This window comes from Falco peregrinus, chromosome 7 (assembly GCF_023634155.1).
Source record: "Falco peregrinus isolate bFalPer1 chromosome 7, bFalPer1.pri, whole genome shotgun sequence".
Lineage (NCBI taxonomy): Eukaryota > Metazoa > Chordata > Aves > Falconiformes > Falconidae > Falco > Falco peregrinus.
Window position 1 is genome coordinate 70,858,027 of NC_073727.1, and position 20,313 is coordinate 70,878,339.

General features: G+C 35.2%; 1 protein-coding gene across 1 annotated transcript in view; it reads right to left on the minus strand.

The window, feature by feature from the left end:
- Positions 1 to 20,313, minus strand: part of CSMD1 (CUB and Sushi multiple domains 1) — a 1,203,943-nt gene that overhangs the window by 458,729 nt on the left and 724,901 nt on the right. Inside the window, exon 7 of the mRNA XM_013299736.3 lies at positions 3,898 to 3,975. Coding sequence (XP_013155190.2) covers positions 3,898 to 3,975 — 78 coding nt within the window. The remainder of the gene's footprint in view (positions 1 to 3,897; positions 3,976 to 20,313) is intronic.

Genomic DNA, 20,313 nt, shown 5'->3' on the forward strand with positions numbered 1-20,313 from the left:
CAGAAGCCTGAAATTGCTTTAGTGACATTTAAGAGGTTTTTACTCAGTGAATACCTGCAGAACTCTCACTTTGTAAAACATGGTAGTTCACACACTAAAGACTTTGCAAAGTAAGGTTAAGTCACTCAATATTCAGTAATTACGATGAACTGTTAATATGGTGCAATATGACTGCCATATTTTTAAAGAATCACTCAGATTTCATCCATTAATCATTGTTGCTAATCGAGAATGTGGGTGTTCCCTGAAGTTTGCTGTGTTTTGTGGCCTGGGCCACTACCCACACTGCATTGTGACAAAAGCAAACATAGGAAATCAGATACCTCATTCTTGCTGCTGCCTTCCCCTCCTAGTATTATTGCACTGGCAAATTTACATACACCACATAATCATTCTAAGCATTTTCATTTTTCATCTTATATGACAACTCTCACCTCTCTGAATTTCCTTGGCATTTGTTGTGGGTTTGCTGCATTCCTGTGCTCTATCCTCCTGCTGGTGAGGAGACCTGGAAATGGGAGGCTGTCCTGTAACCGCAGCATTAGGGCTGAGGGCATTATGGGCTGATAGGGCTGTCTGCTCTCTTAACCCTGCTCTGCCCCTGGGTAGCTGTGGGCTGCACAAGGGCCAGAGATTCAGAGAGGTGCCAAGCAGCAAGTCTGCAGTTATGGCCCTGCTTTTCCAATATTCTGTAGACTGGTGTACTGAAGAGATCAAGACCTGTGCTGACTTTTTATTCTTCATACATGGAATGACCAGCAGTAACTGCCTGGTATGTATCAGAGGCAAGACCCGAAAAAATGAATTACAGGTGTCTCTTACTTGCCTACAAAATGAGCCTTTTAGGACTGTGACTACCTAATGATGGTCTGTCCGCATGGCCCACTTCATTAGGATTCTCCTTCTCTTGGACGTTCAACATGCTTCTTGTACAATCCCTCTACTGTAAAGATAATGCCTAGATGTTCAGTGGTAATAATCACCCTCTAACAGAGTTGCTGGGCAGGAATATTGCCATGAGAAAATATTCATACAAGAGCCAGCAATCAAAATTAATTTTTTATCTGATCAGTTACAATGCAGAGTATAGTCAAGATAGTTTTAGAAAAAGGTCACAAACATTAGGGGCACAGAGTGCAGGCTTACTCACTGTTAGAATGAGAGAGAGTAACAATAGCAGGATGGATCAAGTAACTTACTTTGGGAATATACCATACATATCAGAATAATTCAGTAAGGGAAAAAAAGTAGACTGAGCCTGCAACTAAACAGATGGACAGCAAATCAGATGTAATTGGATTTGCTTCCCCTAAGCAGATTCATAAACTAAAACTCTCCTTGCTCCTCTGATGCTACCAGCTTCAGATGACTGAGGGAAAATATGCTTCGTATTGTGTTTGGCCAACATTTGTGGCAGCTCAAGCACTAACAAGGACCAACTATGAAAAAGTAATCATCAGAAATTCCTGTCCATTTACTTTCTCCCATTTTACTGTTCCAGAACTTTGCCAAGTGTGATATCTGGGTGAACCAGGACCATATTCTAGTTCAATTACCTTTCCCATCCTTTTCCCATTTCCTTCCATAAATTAAGCATGATTCAGTTGCATATGCCCAACTGCTAAAGGGTACTAGCAGTATTCTGGTTCTAACTAACTTGGTATGTTTCCTTCAGGTGTACTAAATAATTTTTTTAAAAAAAAAAAAAAAAAAAAAAAGAAAAAAGAGAAAAAACATGTTCTTTCCCTGGTAGGTGACATAATATGTGATGATTTTTTTCCCATACTAAATGTACCATGGCACCTATATCCCAAAGCCATGCTTTGCTACCTGACTCTTTAGAAAGGATGGCAGAGTGGTTGAAAGAAAGCATCCAGGAATCCAGTCAGTTCCAGGAGGAGAGGAGTGAGATATGGCTGTATACGACTGAAATACTCTTCTGCATTCCACAAGGAATTATCTGTACATTGGTAACATTTTCTGCCTAAATCCTAAGAAGAGTTGTACCAATCTAAAATGCTTTCTGCAGATCTTGAGGTTCGCAAGGCAGGCTTTCCCAGCATTTGTCATGTCAATATTCACATTCCATCTACCCCCCCATAAACCAAAATGCAAAAGTAAACTTTATATTTTGCAGAGGGAGACTATTAAAAAGATCTAACATACAAATATGGGAAGAGCTGTTAGTTTTTAATTTACTTTTTTAGAGATTTTCTAACTGACATCAAATGGTAATATCCATTCTTATCAATTCTCTGAGGTTGAATTCCCAATTAGTTTTTCCACCTACCTAATTACTAGCAAGAAAAATACTTAAATACTATAGGCTTACATCAGAAAGAGCAGCAAAATATATTTGAATCCAACTTTTTGTAACTTAATCTTTTAATTTTTCTAAGCTCCGTATATGTGAAAGTAATGGTAATAATAATGCACTTTTAGACTGATGAAAAGTCAGACATGATAATAAAGCTTTACAAGTCAAAACGCAAAGAAGAAAAGAAGACAAAAGAGATTACATTTGAAGTAAACAGCAGACTGCCTCATAATTTCTTCCATAGCCTGTCTTACTTTCACTTTCTGTAATTAAATGTGGTGTCTGACAGTATGGGCTTTGAGAGTGTAAGCAGATATCACACAGCCCCAGAAATAACTTATAAATAATGAAATAATCACTCATTCAGATACAAACACCACAGACATGAACCAACTTTTTCTGCTACACTTTGCATAAAAAGTTCCTATTGAGTGCCACACCATCAATGTGCATTATTTAAAGAAGAAAATTGTTGTACCTCTTTTGTTCCAGTGAGCATACCAAAACACTCACTTTGCATTAAACAATGCACTGCAGAAACACAGAGAACAAATCATATTCCCTAGATATTACCCTTCAAAACACTCATTCTCTCTGTACTTGCAGAATAGCACAGTATGAGGCAAGCACAGGCCAGGTGTCACTCCACTGAATTCTGTGTTATTACATGAAGAAGTAATTTATTCAAATACATGTTAGGATTGATACAAGCACTTTTAATGAGTTGTGGTCAACACTGGCCTACCCTCCGGCTTTTTTTTTTTGGCCTAAGGGACTCTCTGCTCTCCAAAATATAAAATTATCTTCTAATTTTTCTTGTTTCAAGACTAGCCTGGTAAAGAGGTCTCAGCGTAGGATAGTACTCACATTGCCAGTTGTGCAAGGAAAGTGATGCTCAAAGAAAATAACAGCTTTATAGTCCCACAGGCATCATCTTGATTTTACCCTTACACTATATATGGAGGAAAAGGTGTAGAGGGACTAAACAGGTGTAATTCCAGAGTGAACTAAGCATGCAATGAAGGGAGTGTGATACTGTGGTCTCCATCTTCTTGAAAAGCTGGGAATTAAAGTTCTTAACCCCTGCTGTGCTATATAACAGGAGTGGAAAGAGGCAGTCACCAGGACATAGTGTGGCAGGGAGGGGGAAGAATTAGAACTGTGATATCAACTGAGAGGAAGAAAAAAGACCAAATAGTATAAACATGGATCCAGAAAATGCTGATACCTTCACTGTCCCCAGTACTGAACTGATGAAGTTTATACGTCACTGTTCTGCCTGGATTTGTCAACTTGCCTTGCATCACTGAATTCTAAATATACCGATATATAAAAATATCCTGATACCTAAAATGTTTGGGTTTTTTTTATACATACTCATATTTATCAGACATTACAACACCAGATTTTGCTTTCCACACCCACAGTATTACCAACAGAGTTCTAATTCATTGACAATTGAAAGTGTAATAATAATTTCATGATCATAGCTCCCCAATATCTCCTTCTTTGATTTGCATATTTAATAGGACTGCAGAAGATATATGTAATCATGAAAGATAATGGTATGAACAACTTACAGACAGAATTCTTGTGGTTACTGTCTTTGCTGGGCAACATCTTGACTCCTCTTGATTTCAGTTCAATTGCTTTTTTCACTGGGAAAACAAGCAAAAAGAAAAAAGAAGATAATTCATTATTAAACCTTATAGAAAGGATATATAGCAGCAAAATCATACATTATTATAATTCAAAGCTACACAGGAATATTACAAGCAGATTGAAATAACTGCAGTTTCTGTGATAATCCAAATACATTTTAACAAAGATACAACCATTTATCATGTTTCAGGTATCCTTTTTAAACAAACATTAACAGGTTTTGTAATATTTTGAAAACAAGTTTCTTTAGAGTCAAATAAAAGAAAAATCTTTCCTAATTACATTTATGGGTTTCCTGTGTTTGCCACTGCATATGGCAAAATCTTAAATGGCTTTAAAACTGTTCTCACATAAAATGTACAGTACATTATCTACACGTATCTGAGAAGCACAAGCTTAAATGCAATATTCATATCTGCTTTTATTTGATTCACTCTTCCGTAGTAGACATGTTTTTAGTTCAGTTTCCTAAGGAGATGAAGGTTATAGTATCACAGTATGTTAAATGCTTTGGTTCACCTAAGTAACCCCTTTTGAATCTACAGAGCATTTTCAACTGAATTAGAAAGAGAAAGAGAGGAAGAGCTCTCAAAGGGACAAATTTTTGTGAGAGAGAACAGATGCAGCAGAGGTTTAATATGTGTTTTCTCTGTTTAGCCAGTGGAACGGCTGATAAACTCCCAGTCTATAGCTAGTAAGTAGTTAGGGCACCATAGGAGGGATCAGGAGCAAAGTCAGAAGAGACGTGAGAAGATACTAGTGGGGTAGAATTTTAATTGTAATGGAAGGAGAAAAGGGTAAAAATCTAGGACACATTCACAACAAATCGGTTAGCTCTGTGGCTTGGAAACATCTTGTTTAATGGAAAATAAATTCAGATCTAGAAAATAATTGTGAAACAAGCCTGGAGAATTCAAAACTATTGTGCAAAAACCAAAACCAATAGTGAAATAGCTAGTGAATGATTTTGTGTATCAGAATGCTAACAACAACATCATGATGTATGTCAGTAACAAAAAAAATATAAAAAGCAGTAATCCTTTCCTGTTTCATAGTACTTTTTTTGTCCTAGAGCTTGCAATGATTAATAATCTTAAAATGCAGCCTTTTATCCTAGATACAAATAGAAACAAAAATTAAACTGAAGAATTTTTAAAATGGCAGTAATTTGTACCTCATACTATATAAATATATAAATCATATAAACTAATACCACAGATTATCAGTTATACTTTTTTCTCAATGTATGGGATAAGTTTTATGATACTACACTATACACTGATATGTATGCAAATATTTCTAAATAGTGAACTGGTAGAAATAGCAAGTTAACATGCCTTTAAATATTGCATTTAAAATAGTGATTTCATTGTATTTGTTTCTGTATTGGACTTCTGCTGTTTTTGCAACCTCAGAGTGAAGCAGGCTTTTCCAAAGTGCTGAAATTGGGCCAGTTTTGCAAAAAGTACTTTTTGTGCAATTTTTCAAGTGCAGACATTTATGTCTAAACCTGGAAAACAGGTGTTCAAATGATGAAAGATGATTGAAACACCATTGTAGCTGGATGGGATAAAATGGATTTGATAACACTGTGGTGTTTTGTTCAAAGACAGGAAGACATTATACAGAGACATCAATGTAGACAATAAGGCTAATATCCCCAAGGGCTTCTGAAAGGGCAGACCTCATGGATATGTTTTCCTTAGGATTACTTTCTAGATTTAGGTACTAAAATTTCCATCAAATATCACCTTCTGTTCTGTTTCCTTAGGCTGCATAACCAGTCTAATAAAACTACTCCGTATTTAATGTGAAATGAACAGCACAACTCTTAAAATGAATATTTGGGATATTGTCTGGAGTTGTGGTCCCTCTGCCAGCATAAATTTCACAATTTATTAATATCTGTGTCATGTAAAACATGCAAGTAGTTCTTTGAGGATTCAAAACCCACTTTGTTAACATTCACTGATGAGTGGCAAAACCATTGAGTTATTATATAGCAGACAGAGAAAAGTCTGTACTCTCCTCCTTCTCTTTGTCCTATGACCCTATTTTAGGGTGAAAGTGGCAATCGTCACTCAAATTCCTTGTGAGCATTCATTGTTGAAGGTATTTGTTAGACATCCTTAATGCACACTTCTTGGGAATGGGGAAAAATGATACCCACCAGCTTAATTTGAAATACTGACAATAACAAAAAAAGAAAAAAAGAGATGTTCTGACTTGATATATGAAAATTTTTTCACTATTAGGACAGTCAAGCACTGAAACAGGTCCCGCAGTTCCCATCCCTGGAGTTTTTTCACATGTCAAGAAAAAGACGTTCTGTATTTCTCTGAAAGAGCATTAGACAGGGGATTCACAATACTTATGATCAGTCATCTAAAATGTATGTTTTATGAAGAGAAATAGGTACCTTCCTGGGGCAATTCATCCCCTTCTCAGATAGGCACAATGAATCATCCTCTGGAGATTCCTCTTCATCTCCGTAAAATATAAAAGAAACATATTCCACTTGCTCAAGATAGATCCCTACATTTCAGACAGTTACATTAGCTGACATGTGCTTTTATGTCTTGAGAACTTTAACAGCCAAATGTTGGTCTCTGTGAGCTACAGGGATTCACAAGGTTAAATGGGACTGTTCGAGACATAAATATCAAAGTTCTGCATCTATTGTACTTGTGTTTTGTGTTAGTTTTTGCGTGTGGCCTGCATAGTATTTTATCATATTTTTGAAAAAGAATTAAGCAACTATAGTCTTTAAAACATAAACTCTTCAAACTCTGAAAGAGAAATAGAGACCAGTGAACACTGTGGTTTGAGTGAACCAGTTCAACTCCTTCTGTAACATAAAATAAATATACTTAATTGCACTTTTTAGAACCATTTAAATACATTTGAATACCTTTTCTGAGATACTTCTTTTCTACTTCATGATTACTCTTTCATTAAATAGGTTTTCCTGATTTCAAAGATTATTTGCTTTTTAATAGCACAAAAAGAGGAATGGGTTTACAATCATAATGTCACATATGAACAGCACTTTTCACCTTTCAAGTGATTACTTTTAAAAATTTGCATACTTTTCTACTGACTACTTAAACATTCAGTTAAGCTAACTGAACTAATTCCTTTCACCTTGTCTCTTATTAATCATAGCTTCAAGACTCTTTTGAAGATGAGATACCCATTCTGGGATGAGGGCAGAGCTGAGCACTGGAAGTCCAAGAAAATCTTATCAGCCTACTGGAAAGCATCAGTGGTATTCTTTAAACTTTTGCTATAGCTAAATGAAACTTTACCATGATAAGAATATATGCTTGGCATTATTTGAATGGATCATGACATTTAAAGTAGAATTTTCAAGTTGTAAACCTCCATTCAAATCTATTCTGATTTCTGTGAAGCTGTTAGTTTCTAGTTTTTTTGAACCTGAGTGAAGAAATACATGTTGTGTATTTTGTGTAATTGTTCTTTTACCCCGAGAACAATTACCTTGCAGAAAAGAATATGACAATGTAGCAAAAATACCATTTCTAGAAAGGATCAGAATCACACAATCATAGAATGGTTGGGGTTGTAAGGGATCTGTTTCACAACCCCCTTGACGAAGCAAGGTCACCTAGAGCCAGTTGCCCAGGGTGAACCAACAAGTAAAATTTCAACTGTTGGTAACAATCAGGAAAGTAACCAAAAAAAGCAGCAATGAGACATTAGAAGGACAGTCCTTATGTCTTTTGAGGATTTATAAAACTATTGCCTTCAATCAGAGAAATTTTTGTGTGTTTATATATATAAATAGTATATACATACACTATATATTAGAGGGGATCTTATTAATGTCTACAAATATCTTAAGGGCAAGTGTCAAGAGAATGGGTCCAGTCTTTTTTCAGTGGTGCCCAGCAACAAGACAAGGGGTCAATGGGCACAAACTGCAACACAAGAAGTTCAACCTGAATATGAGGAAGAACTTACTTATTTTGAGAGTGACAGAGCACTGGCACAGGCTGCCCAGAGAGACTGTGGAGTCTTCTCTGGAGATATTCAAAGCCTACCTGGACGTGACTCTGCGCAACCTGTTTTAGGAGAACCTGCTTTATCAGGAGTTTGGACTAGATGATCTTCAGAGGTCCCTTCCAACCCTGACTATTCTGTGATTCAGATTTGCTGTTCATCAAAAAGTATTTCCAAAGAATTAGTATGCGTTTTACGACTGTTATTAATTACTTTAATAATAACCTATGTACTGAATAAAAGTGGTTTGAAACATTTGAGACCTCCTGTCATTCTGCCATTGACAAGGTTGTCCTAGAAATCCAATTTTCCTATGCATTTTCCTTGCCCAAGACATTTGAAGTATTTGGTATAACTGGGAAATTGTCCGTCTTCACTTAAATGAAGAGGAGAGACTAAAACAAGCAGAACATTACATATTTAAAACATTTGTATATGTTTGGGTAAGTGAGAGCTAACACTGTTGAGAAAGTTCTGATAATGAGTTTAAGCAAAATGTTCACAAATAACTAAGCTCAGATAAATTTCAGTGAGAAGTTACATACAGACTGCAGTATTAATCAAAAGACTGCAGTGTGTATCAAAATAAAAAATGAAAAAGACCTTTCATGACCTGTTGACTAGGTAATGAAAAGACAAAGTCCAAAAATTGTAGTTTACAAAAGTAAGGCTTCAAACTAATAAAAGGCAGTGCTTTTTCATACAGGAATTAATAGAGATGTGGAATTCTTTGCCAAAAGACACAAGCAAACATGGTTGCAAGAAGTCTGCAAATCTGCTTCAGCCATGGCCGGAAACATGCATGGAGTTAGGTAGATCCCTTTTTGAATGCTCCTGACTGTTCTTACACTTCTCTAAGTCTATCCTTGTGGGAAAAGAAAGAGGCCAAAATTTATTCAGCAGTTCACTCTCATCTCTTTGCTACAAAGGAAAATGACTCTCCCCTCCTCACATTACTTCAGCAGATTATGACCTGCACTATGATACCTTTAGACATTATTACAATAGTTAATATGCTTCTATTGTACATGCCAGGTGACCTTCTCTTGGAATGTTTTTTTCATGTTTTTATAGAAAGGATAGTTGTTTGGGGCCATGAGAAGTACTAACTTTCTGGGCAGAAGCTTCAGGACTTCCTACAGAACATGAGTATTACAGCTTGAAATCGTCTCTGGACAATGTCTGTGGATGATAGCTGGAGAACTCTTGGGGCTGAACTTTCATGCTGCCTTTACACTTAAGACATACCATGTGCTTACCATGGTAGTACTAACCTCTTAGCACAGCTTCAAACTTCTGCCAGCTATCAGCCTGGATAGACAGCCAATCCCCAGCTCCATGCAGACTGGGTATTTCTGTTCTGATTTTTAGGTCTCCTATGAAACATCAGGGTCATATGACACTCATTTTAAATTGAAATTAAACTCACATAAAAAATAGATTTTATATTAGCTTTGTTAGATTTCTTAATTTGAATCAGAGTAGTGTAAGGTTCTGTTTATCATTTAGTAAGATTACAGTTTTGTTCTAAGATTTCTAAAATGTTTTGAGCTATTCCCACCACACTGAAATTACTCGGTTATGGTTGTCAAATTCTGATACAGAATACCTGTGTATATCTGGTGTAATAGATGTTTTCCACACAATGTTTGTTTGCCTAATCCAAATTTGTTATGAAAGATTACTGTTAACTAAAACCATCTATAATTTAACATTTTGGGTTTTTTTAAAAACAAATTACTATATGGCATATTGTAAGCATTATAATTTTTTTAGCTCAAAGAATACCAACTGAATATTTGATCTTTAGAAATTAATAATCTGCAAAGAGACGCCTTAGTGATTTTTTTTTCCCTTTGTATACTCATCTATATAATGGTATATCAGAAACACTGCAAAAAAAGGAGAAAATAACAATTTTTTCTACATACTGTTTCAGTGAATCCTATACTACAATGAGATTGAAAGTACTAGAACTTTTATCATTAGGGGGGAGATCTAGAGAAGCATTGCTCATGTTCAAAATGAACTGCGATGTCTTTATGACTTTAAAAATCTATTAATCTGCATATTTTCGTTAAGGGTGACTCTCACCCAAATACGTACAGTCATTTATTTTCTTCATCTTTGTCTCACAGAAATTGGACATATAAAGTTTGTAAATGTCATACAATTCTAGTGTGCATTTTTAGAAATAATGCACCTTAAGTGTACTTATGAATGTTGAAAAATTCTTGCATTTCTTATTTTTGTATGTGAAAATAGTCATTGGTAGTATCAGCTTTATTTTCTGGAGCCATGAGGTACTTCAGTATACTAACCCTTCCCTACATTCCTACCTTTCTATAGTTTGGAAGAAAAATTTCTCCATTTTATTATGTTTACATTCATTTCTAAGAGTAACTCAAAAGAATTGCTCTACTGCTGTTACTATTGTAAAAGCATATTATACACAGCAGCTCATTACAGCAGGGATGGTTTCCTACAATTCATATAGAAATTAATGGTTTTAAATGAGTTTTATTTTCCACAGTTGTGTTTCCCAGGATGATTCTTCGAAAACCGCCCTTCAAACCTTGGGAGTACTCCAAATTGCTCAAGAAAGTAAAACCTGAAGGTTTGCTTCTTCATGATAGTTTTAAACAGTGTTTTTAACAATTACACATGAAAAAATAAAAGCATGAAGCAGTTAGTATTTCAAAAATTCTCTGCACATTTATATTTTTAAATATATCTATTTCACAGGTGCAAATAACCATACAAATTAATAGAAAATCAGTCTTTGTGTATATAAGCAGTTCTGGAAGCAGTACCTGCAAAATTTAAAACTATTAAGCAAAAGAACTGTATATAATTTTTTGACACTGGTAGAATCAATACCCTTGCAAAAGTAAACTTGGGAATTTAAATTTTGATCTCTGATGACTCTTTCATTTTAATTCTTCCATTTAATTACACAGTTTAAACATTACACAAACTTTTTGGAGCGAAGATGGTTCATCTTGCTTTTTGTTTGATTTGAAGAAGACAAGACAGACTTTTTTTTTAAAAAAAAAAACTTACCTGCACCTTGAAAACAATGACAGCCTATCTGAAATCTACACTAACCACTGACAGAATTCTCTAGAAAATTCAGTGTATTTACAGTTGGTCTCCTACACTGGAAGGTGCTTTTGAATGAACCACTGATTATAAACCAGAGGATTTTGCAAGGTAGTAAAAATGTTGTTAACATATTTGTTTGTCAAATATAATTTGAAGGGAAGAAATTAAATTTTCTGTGAAATCTATTAATCTATTAATATATTATTAAGTATTTCTTACTGAGGATTATTATGTTCTTGTATTCCATGGAGCAAATAATTCTGAAAATACACTGAGAGATGTCCTACAGAGTGTTGGCAGCTCTGTGTCCTCTAAGATGTAGGTGAGAGTTTCATTTTTCTCAGAGAATGTTGCCTGCTGGGACTATAAGGGAAAACTTCCTAAAATGCTTTTTTTTTTTTCTTTCCATTATCATAAAACCTTGTGCTAACTCAAAGAAAATACTAAATGAAGATTAAACAGATGCCTAAACCTAAGGAAAAAAAAAAAAGTAAAGAAAAAATATAATAAATATTTACATGTACTTTCTACACATCCATAAATTACCACTCAAATATAAAACTAATTAGAAAAAAAAACAACCAGCCAACTGAAATTATCCAAAGACATTTCTCTAAAAAACGTAAAAGCCACTTAGGTTGTTGACTTCCTTGAAGAGCTTATTATCATTCTCTGATACTAAGGTAGGAGGCAGTCACCTTTCAGACCCAGCTTCTCACACTGTGATTTGTTTTTAATATATGTAGTTTTTTGTTTGTTTTGAATTGGATTCCTCCTATCAGATATACAAGGTTTTGTAGAGAATTTGTAATTTATGATTGAAGATGAATTTAAAATTACCTGTATTTCAATATAAAAAGTCTATATCTATTTGTCATATCTTTTCAGAGTATCTACGAATTTTGAGTAAAAGGTGGCTTTTTTTTTATTATTGCTTGACTAATCATGAATGAGCTGCGATTGAAAAGCTGTACAAAGGCAAGGCGGCAGTTAGTCTGGCACAAAGAACTTGTAGTATTATTCTCTAGTTGTGTAATTTTGGCCTAGAACAACAACTTACAGTCTTTATCTACAGCAAAGGATACTTTGGTTACATGGGAAAAAAAATTTTTAAATGTAAGTGTGATGAAGACCTGGAATACAATACCCAGTGAAGCTGTGGAATTTTAGCCATTAAAACTTTTAAAGAACATGTTAAATTAAGGTCTGAAAACAACTGTCAAATACTTGGCTTCTCTTTGATATAGAGTTAATTTATCAAGATCCTTTTTCAACCTGTTTTCTAGTATTTCATAATAGTAAACCATAAACAGAAGTCATTTGACTGAGAGTGGCTAAGACCTTGGTGGGTTTTTTCTAGGATTTCCAGCATATAAAATTGATTATACCTGCATTTAACTGCATGTGTGCAAACAGGTAAATGGTATGCATTAGACAAATCATATCAAAGACAGGTAAGATACCAGAACCATGGTTGCATGGTTCAGTTAACATAGTATTATGCTTGCTCAAATTTACTGTCTTTTAAATGTAATATAGTTATACTTAAGAATAGCCTTATATGAGTCCGTAACAAGGAAACTAACATTTGCTGTTTGTTCCTAGAACATTCTTTATAACAGTCCTCATGTACACCCCGGATGACATAATATTTTTTTTCCGCAATTACCCACATGCATGAGTATCATGCCAGTTTTTCTTCCTGCATGAAATAATCTACGAGGCCTCAAATACTGGCTACCACTCAAAGCTAAAATATTCTGACATCATCTCCTGGTACTTCCTCAAGCTGCTTCTGCTGCTGCTCTGCTGAGTTCAGCTCTTGGCTGCCTTTCATTGCAGATTTTTCACAAGTACAGCTATTTGAAGGTGAAGAGGAACATCATATGGCCCAGTACCTGGTGATTCACAAGCCAGACCGTTTTTGTCCAGCCTTAAACCAAGTGTCGCTATTAGGAATGTATTTGAATAGTTTTCTGGTTTTGCTACAGTACAGGAAAAAAACAATCTTGTCAGTATTTTGTATGTTGAGAGAGTGGAAGAGAAATATCTACTACAAATATTGACACTTAGTTTTATATATTTTGCAGTTCAGTACGAAACAGTGAAGTATTTGCCATTACATTTATAGGATTATTGTTGAAGGAAATTAGCAAAATTATCTCACTACAGTGCAGAATTAATCAATTTTATTTTTGCTTTAGTTTCAATCCTCTGATTTTCTGGAAGTTAAGTACTCCTATTTTCAAACAATGTATTTTATTAATTAAGATTGTAAAGTCCAGTCCAGTACCCTGATTGCTTTGCCCTAGTGCCCCAGTTTTTCTGGGTTCTCCTCCAAATTCTCAATTACGACAGTACTACCATATTTTGTCCCTGGAAGAAATGATCTACAATTCCACACTTGCCAGCATCGGTATTCTCTCTGGATTCTGCTTATAGATCACACATTTCTTTCTTATCACTCAAAAGACATGTGTGACCAGTAAACAGATCATTAGCTATCTCTCTGTTTACTTCTGCTTCACTATGCCCTGCTGTACCGTGAATTCTTTCTGAAAGTGTAGTATTCATGAGAATAAGAAAAGATAATCATTCTAAATCTTACAACTCACTTTAGTTTATGAACAGAATTCTATAATAAATTCTTTGATAAAGCAAAGGCCAAGACTCAGTAACCTAGGAGGATCCTTGCAAGCTTTGCTTCTTAACTGCCTGCTACTTCATTTCTGCATATTCAGTTCACAATTTTCCATAGGATCTCTGGTTTAAACCAACTCACTGGAATAATCCAACCCTCTGCTGTTTCTGTATTCCTGCCTCAAGAGTATTCTGACTAATACACTATCCCAGTTGTTTCTCTCACTAAGAGCTTTAAAAATCTTCCATACTAATCAGTATTATAACTCCAGAGAGCTTCACAGCAAGCATAGATGTTTCTACTGTACAGCTACCTGTAAAAGCTGTAGGTTTATTATGAGCTGGCTTCCTTGTTCCATCAATCCAGGAAAGTACTGCCTGTCATTATCAGATCTTCCACCTGCTCCCTGTGCTGGAAATCTCTGCATGCAGTACTAGTGAACAAATGGTACAGCCCCAAGATAAATTGGTGTCACAATAGATTTTTGCAGGAATCTTTCTAATTCTATGTGTATAAACTGACGCAGGATCTGCAGGTTTAAAAAGAAGCATAGCCATTTGCTTTCCATTAACCTTCTGCATGTCATTTAGCTGCCCCCATGCCCTGATGGAGTGCCTTAGCTCCTTTGTGCTATTAATTTGTGATATATCATAGTAAAACAAGTACAGCAGCCATCAACTCTTCAATGCCTGCAGACGCCCTCCACAGTTCTGGAAAATAGCATCAACACAGTTTGCACTATGAACATACACTATCACAGAACACATTGAGTAGTAGTATGTAAGGATTGTCTTTAAAAAAATAAATCATAAAATGTAAACTGAAAATAAATCATAAAGTTAAAAACTCAGTTCCTTGTTTAAATGCCACTTTAACTATTGTCTTTCAACTACAGTGTCAAAAACTGATTTATGGTTCTTCTCCATTAACATCTCCATAGTGCCACTTTGTGGGATGATCAAAATGTTCATCAGACAATCCTATTCTGAAGTCAGTATTTGACCATTTTTACCTTTTTTTCAGGTTTGTAGAGAACTGAATCCTGTAGTTTGGACTGAAAACATTTCTAAAACACAGGTCTTAGACTGATCATTTGACTTGGTCCATCACACAGCTGAACCTGAATGGGCTCTTCTTTGAATGGTACATAATGAAGAAACCACGTATGGTAATACTGACAAATACTACCCCACTATTTGGTGTCTTTATTTTCTTCCCATGCAAAAACTGATCATGTGAATTCTTTCAGTCTGTGCTGACTATAAAAAAATGATTTTGTGATTGCATGTAGGTTATGCATATTTCCTTGAAACCTGCATATCTCCATCACTGTTGTATATACTCTTTTTGTAAATAGGTCCACATTCTGCTCTTCCTTCTAGATTGCTACTAGCTGGTTTAAAGATTAATGAGAACTACAGTTTGTTCATAATTTTCCAAATGCATTTGGAATCAGTATCTGCTTAGTGCTGACTTGAAGCATCTATGCCTCAGAATTATTAGCTACACAGAAACTTTACTAGACACCCAAGAAATAAATATTACCTGTAGCAACCTGATTAGAAGTACAAGCTTCCACCTTTAATAAGGTCTTTCTTGTTTCTTCTGAAAATGCTTCAGAAATTAAGGATTCATAATAATATGCTCCTGTTGGTGGCTTGATAGTAAGATTTTTCAATGGAATGCCCTTTTTTTAAGAAAAATCTGTATGTTATCTGATTTTTTTGTTAGACTCCTCAGTCCATTGGCACTCAGAAATTCTACCTAAACTGGACTGAGAGTCTTGATGACAGAGTTTTATCCTAGGTTCTAATTCTCCTGTGTTCTTGGTAAGTGTAGTTCATTTAGGTACATATATTTTCTTTTTGTTACTCTTAAGTCAGCTTTTGGCCTTTGCTTTACATTTTTAGAAAATGAAATATTTTTTGACACCAAAACAAACAAGAAGAGTAATCTCTCTTAGGAATGCATGTTGCCTTTACAACATGGCAGAACAGAGACAGTTTTATCTTAAGGAACTCAATATATATGCCAAATTACTTTGATTATGAATTTTAAACAGACATTACAGGAACAGCTATTTTAAGCTGCTAACTCTTAAGAGGATGTATGTGCCACATTCACATGAAATAGTCTGAATGTTTTCACCTGCTCTTTCTTTAATCACATGGTATAGACTACTATTAAGCTAATAAAGGATATCTCATAATTTTAATAAATGGACAAAAGTATACATTTAAAAAAAAATCAAAGCTTTTTCCAGAAAGGCTAAATATATATTAAATGCATAGGAAGATAAAATGTCAAATATTCATTTAATTATTATAGTTTTTATTGGATTAAAATTATCTTTTTTCATCAAATGTATAAATGAGAAAATTTAGGCCATTGATTAATGGTGTAAGGTATTTCATATTCTCAGATGCCAATAGGACTCACATTTTAGACAGACTGAAAATCAGACTGGAAAATAATGGTTTCAGTTAATTTAAAAAAAGGGAGCTATTCACAATCAACACTCACATATGAAGCTTAGGCAAAAATAATCTTGCTTTTAATAGAAGAAAAATTTATTCCTGCCTACCTCACAAACAAACATTTTCTGAGAACTTAGCTCATAGTAGACTTGTACAGATTTTACCACATAGCTGAGCATGTGTCCTTGAAATGTAAAACAATTATATATAAAAAAAAAGATCTGGGAAAATAGTTTCATACACTTACTCAAATATCAAAATAAATGTCTTTCTGACACTATAATGACTGTATGGATAAGATGTGGGGAAACTGCTATTACAGTATCAAATTGAGGAAGAAGCACAAAGTAAAAGAACAAAAGACAAAGGAAGAAAAAAAGATAAATGAACAAGCATAGTCTACTTAAAGCAACCATGACAGGTGTACTAACATGGTCAAGAAAAATTATTTATGCCCTTAAGGTATGTAATATAATTTTACATGATTTAGCTAACTAATTTCCTGAGTGTTCATGAATTATTTTTTTTTTTTTATATCACAGTAGGAAAAAAACAAACACATGGGTTAAAATGTTAAATTTAGTTTTAGTTGTAGATACAGTTAGTTCAATATTTTAAGATACATAAAATAATTTAAGTAGTCACTGTAAGTTCCAAATAGCACCAACTGACAATAAAAATGCTGTAACTTGTGAAAATTATTTCCGAAGGAGAGATTTAAATAGCTCAACCTTCTCAGTTTATGAAGGAGACTGAGGTGACTTGGTGCTTCAGAAAGGGGAATTATAAGGTTAACAAAAGGCTTTTTACTCTGTTGAGGGAAAACATAACACCCCTACTGGTCACAGAAAGATCAAACCAGACTAAAAAAGTAGAGAAGACAGAACTATATATTTAACAGTGGCCATGTTAACCACAGAAAAAAACAGTCAAGAAAGATGGTGTAATGTCTATTTGTTGATGTTTTTATATCAACTGGATTAGTTTCGTGATAATAAAATTTAACAAAACACAAATTATTGCCTCAGTACTAATTAACTGGAAAGTACAGCATCACTTACAAGCTAGAAAATAAGTTTATTCTGCCTTTTTTATTTTATTAATTGCTTTTACTAATTTTCTTTTCTAAATTTACTCTAAGTGACATTTATAATTAAAAACCCTGACTAAAAGTACTATGCATCCAGGAAATACCACAAATGCTTTTCAACTATGTATAACATGATTTCTAAGAATGTGTAGGAAGCACAGACATACACTAATGTGCCAACTCACTGAAATAAATCACGGAAAGTACTACTTTACCTAGCAGTTGATTTTACATTATTTCACTGATGGTTTTCCATTAGTACACATTTATTTCAGCAGCCTGTATTATAATAACTGTTTGACTTCAAAATTATCTGTTAGTTAAATACTGATTTATTCAAGGTACTCAAACACAGCAAATACCTAACTTCTGGTACCTAATGGTCAAAATACCCAATACCTCCATGAACCTCTCTGATAACTTGTCAGAAATAGCATACTTAATTTGAAACACACTACAACAGAGATCTGATTCTTGCTGTAAAATTCAAACACACCCATTAACCAAGTTTTGTTTTGGAAACATTATATTCTCTTTCTAGGAATTTTGAAATTAATATTTAACTTAATCAGATTAGTTTTAGTAGAGAAAAAAGTATTGTGAGTTTCTGTCTTAAATTGAAAACCAACGATATTAAAACAACCTTCTTCTATTGTTCTGGAAATAAGTGAAAGCTAAATGAGCATAGTACATATGCTGTAAATACACAAAAGCAGGGGATACATAATCACACCTTTTAAGTCATTCTGTGTACATTGGTAAGTTTTGTTGCTGAGAAGAGCTAGGTTTTCATCCCCTAGTGAGACTGTTAATGACGCTCCACCTCTGAGGTGAAGCACTGGCATAAGATAAATCATACACCCTGCAACTTTCACTGAATATGTGTAGTCTTTGTCTATCAGCATAGGTGAGGGCAGAGGGATGAAGAAAAAAAAACGTTCACAATTGAGAGAATGTTTTTTTTTGCCCTATGGCAATGCCATCGAGGAACAAGACAGAACAAGTACTGAGTCCAATTACATCCATTGGGAGTGTTGATTTCCATGACATCAACGTTGCTGATATGACACAAACAAAGCAGACAAGGCAAAGCATGCAATTGTACTGTAATTTGTTCTGGCGGTTTTCTGGGCCATTTTAACCAGATCTCCTCTCTAGAAACTCTGAAAGTATAAAAAAAATGCCACAGGTTCCCTGAGGAATTGAGAAAAATCTATTTTTACTGATGAAATCAACATCAAAAGATCAAAAACCGAAACAAAGGAACAAGAGAGGGGCATAAAAAAGGAGGAAAACAACAACAACAAAAACAAAAAAAAACCACTCCTAACTCTTTACTCTATACCTATTGATTTTTAGATTTTTTAAATGTTCTTTAACCTTCTTATCTGGCCTGATGGAAGGTGGGATAATAAATATGAATCAAGGGGAAATTCAAAGACCACCAGTTAGGTATACTTTTTATACTACATTGTTTTACTTATACCTTCAGTTTGCCATGCATTTTAAAACTATATTTAGGTAATGCATTCAAGCATTTAATTCTAATACACTGATTTAACTTTATTATGTTAGTGAGCTGATTTCCTTGCCCATGTTAAAAATCAGGACCGTAAATACTACAAAAACGCACGTTAGAAAGATCTATATTTAAAATATTTGATGAACAAATAAATGAACTATGCATAGTTTTAATCTAATTGGCAGTTTCAATATTTTAATGAAATGATTTATAATAATTCTGTTCACCTGTTCTAAAAGAAAACAATGAACAGGAAATTAAATTGGCTGTTCACTAGTATTGGTTTTGTCTGACTGCAAAAGGCCAAGTTAACACCAATAATATAGCTATGCTAAGATGATAATAAACACGATGTACATTTTATATGCAATGAAAAGAGTAAGTAAAGTATCTGTATGCTAACTGTAGAAAAATCTGATAATCTGAATTCTTACTAGGAAAAGGAAAATAAGTCTTTATGCTATTGTTTAAAGATCTGTGTTGTGCTGGCTCCCATATTGACTTACTTTTGAAATGCCAGTGACATTGCTAGACGTGTTTGGTTAGGCAATAAAAAGCTCAGCTGTGCAAACACAAAGGAGCACCAAGAGATGACGGTAGATGGGAGACAGAGATACCACCTACCCCATGCTCCTCCCAGGACCATCACAGGTGCCATCAACCCATCACAGGTCCACCTCCACAAGCTGGAAAGAAGAAACCCAGAGGGTCCTGGGCAAGTGGAGAAACCCTAATACCCAAGGTAGAGATGCATTCTCTACCATGGCCTCCCTGGGGCTGTTCCAGGTGATCTGCAGCCCCAGGGGCTGGGGGACACCCCACACCAGGAGCTCTCCAGTCACATCAAAGACCAAGTGAGGTCCCTGCTCAGGGGTACAGGGGAAGAACATTTTGGGATTGCACAAGGCTGATTATGGAGTATTTATGGGAGGAACCAACATCAGGGAACGGGATGGATTCAGGTGGTTTGGGGAGGAACAGATACGCAAAAATACAGGAATAAAGGAATGGAAGGGACTGACTGCATGTAAACTGGGGCTGGTCATTTGTCTGAGCATGCCCTGTGCCTGACCAGCGTGCTCTGTCCTGTTTCCTGGTTAAACTCAATTTCTAATGCTTTTCCTGGGTGATGGACTCTCTGTGCATGCGTGTGTATGGGAGTCTTAGTGCAGCAACTGGAGTCAGACCATGAGCTGAAGGGCTAAATATCTGTGGTGCAGCACTTTGAGTGTGTGTGGGTGTGCAAGTGAACATGTGAACGCTTGAGTGAGTAAGTGAAGTGTCCTGGAAGCTAGAGGAGAGGGAAAGCACATGTCTTGGAGGGTGAGGCACCTGGAGGAGGTTGACTCGTACCCACTTGCCTGTGTGTGCTCACATGTTGGGCTGAGTACCAGCAACGTCTGTGGGCTGCAGCCTCAGAGGCTCATATGCCCTAGTGCCAGAAGCTGGGGAGACTGTGAACTAAGGAAGCTACTG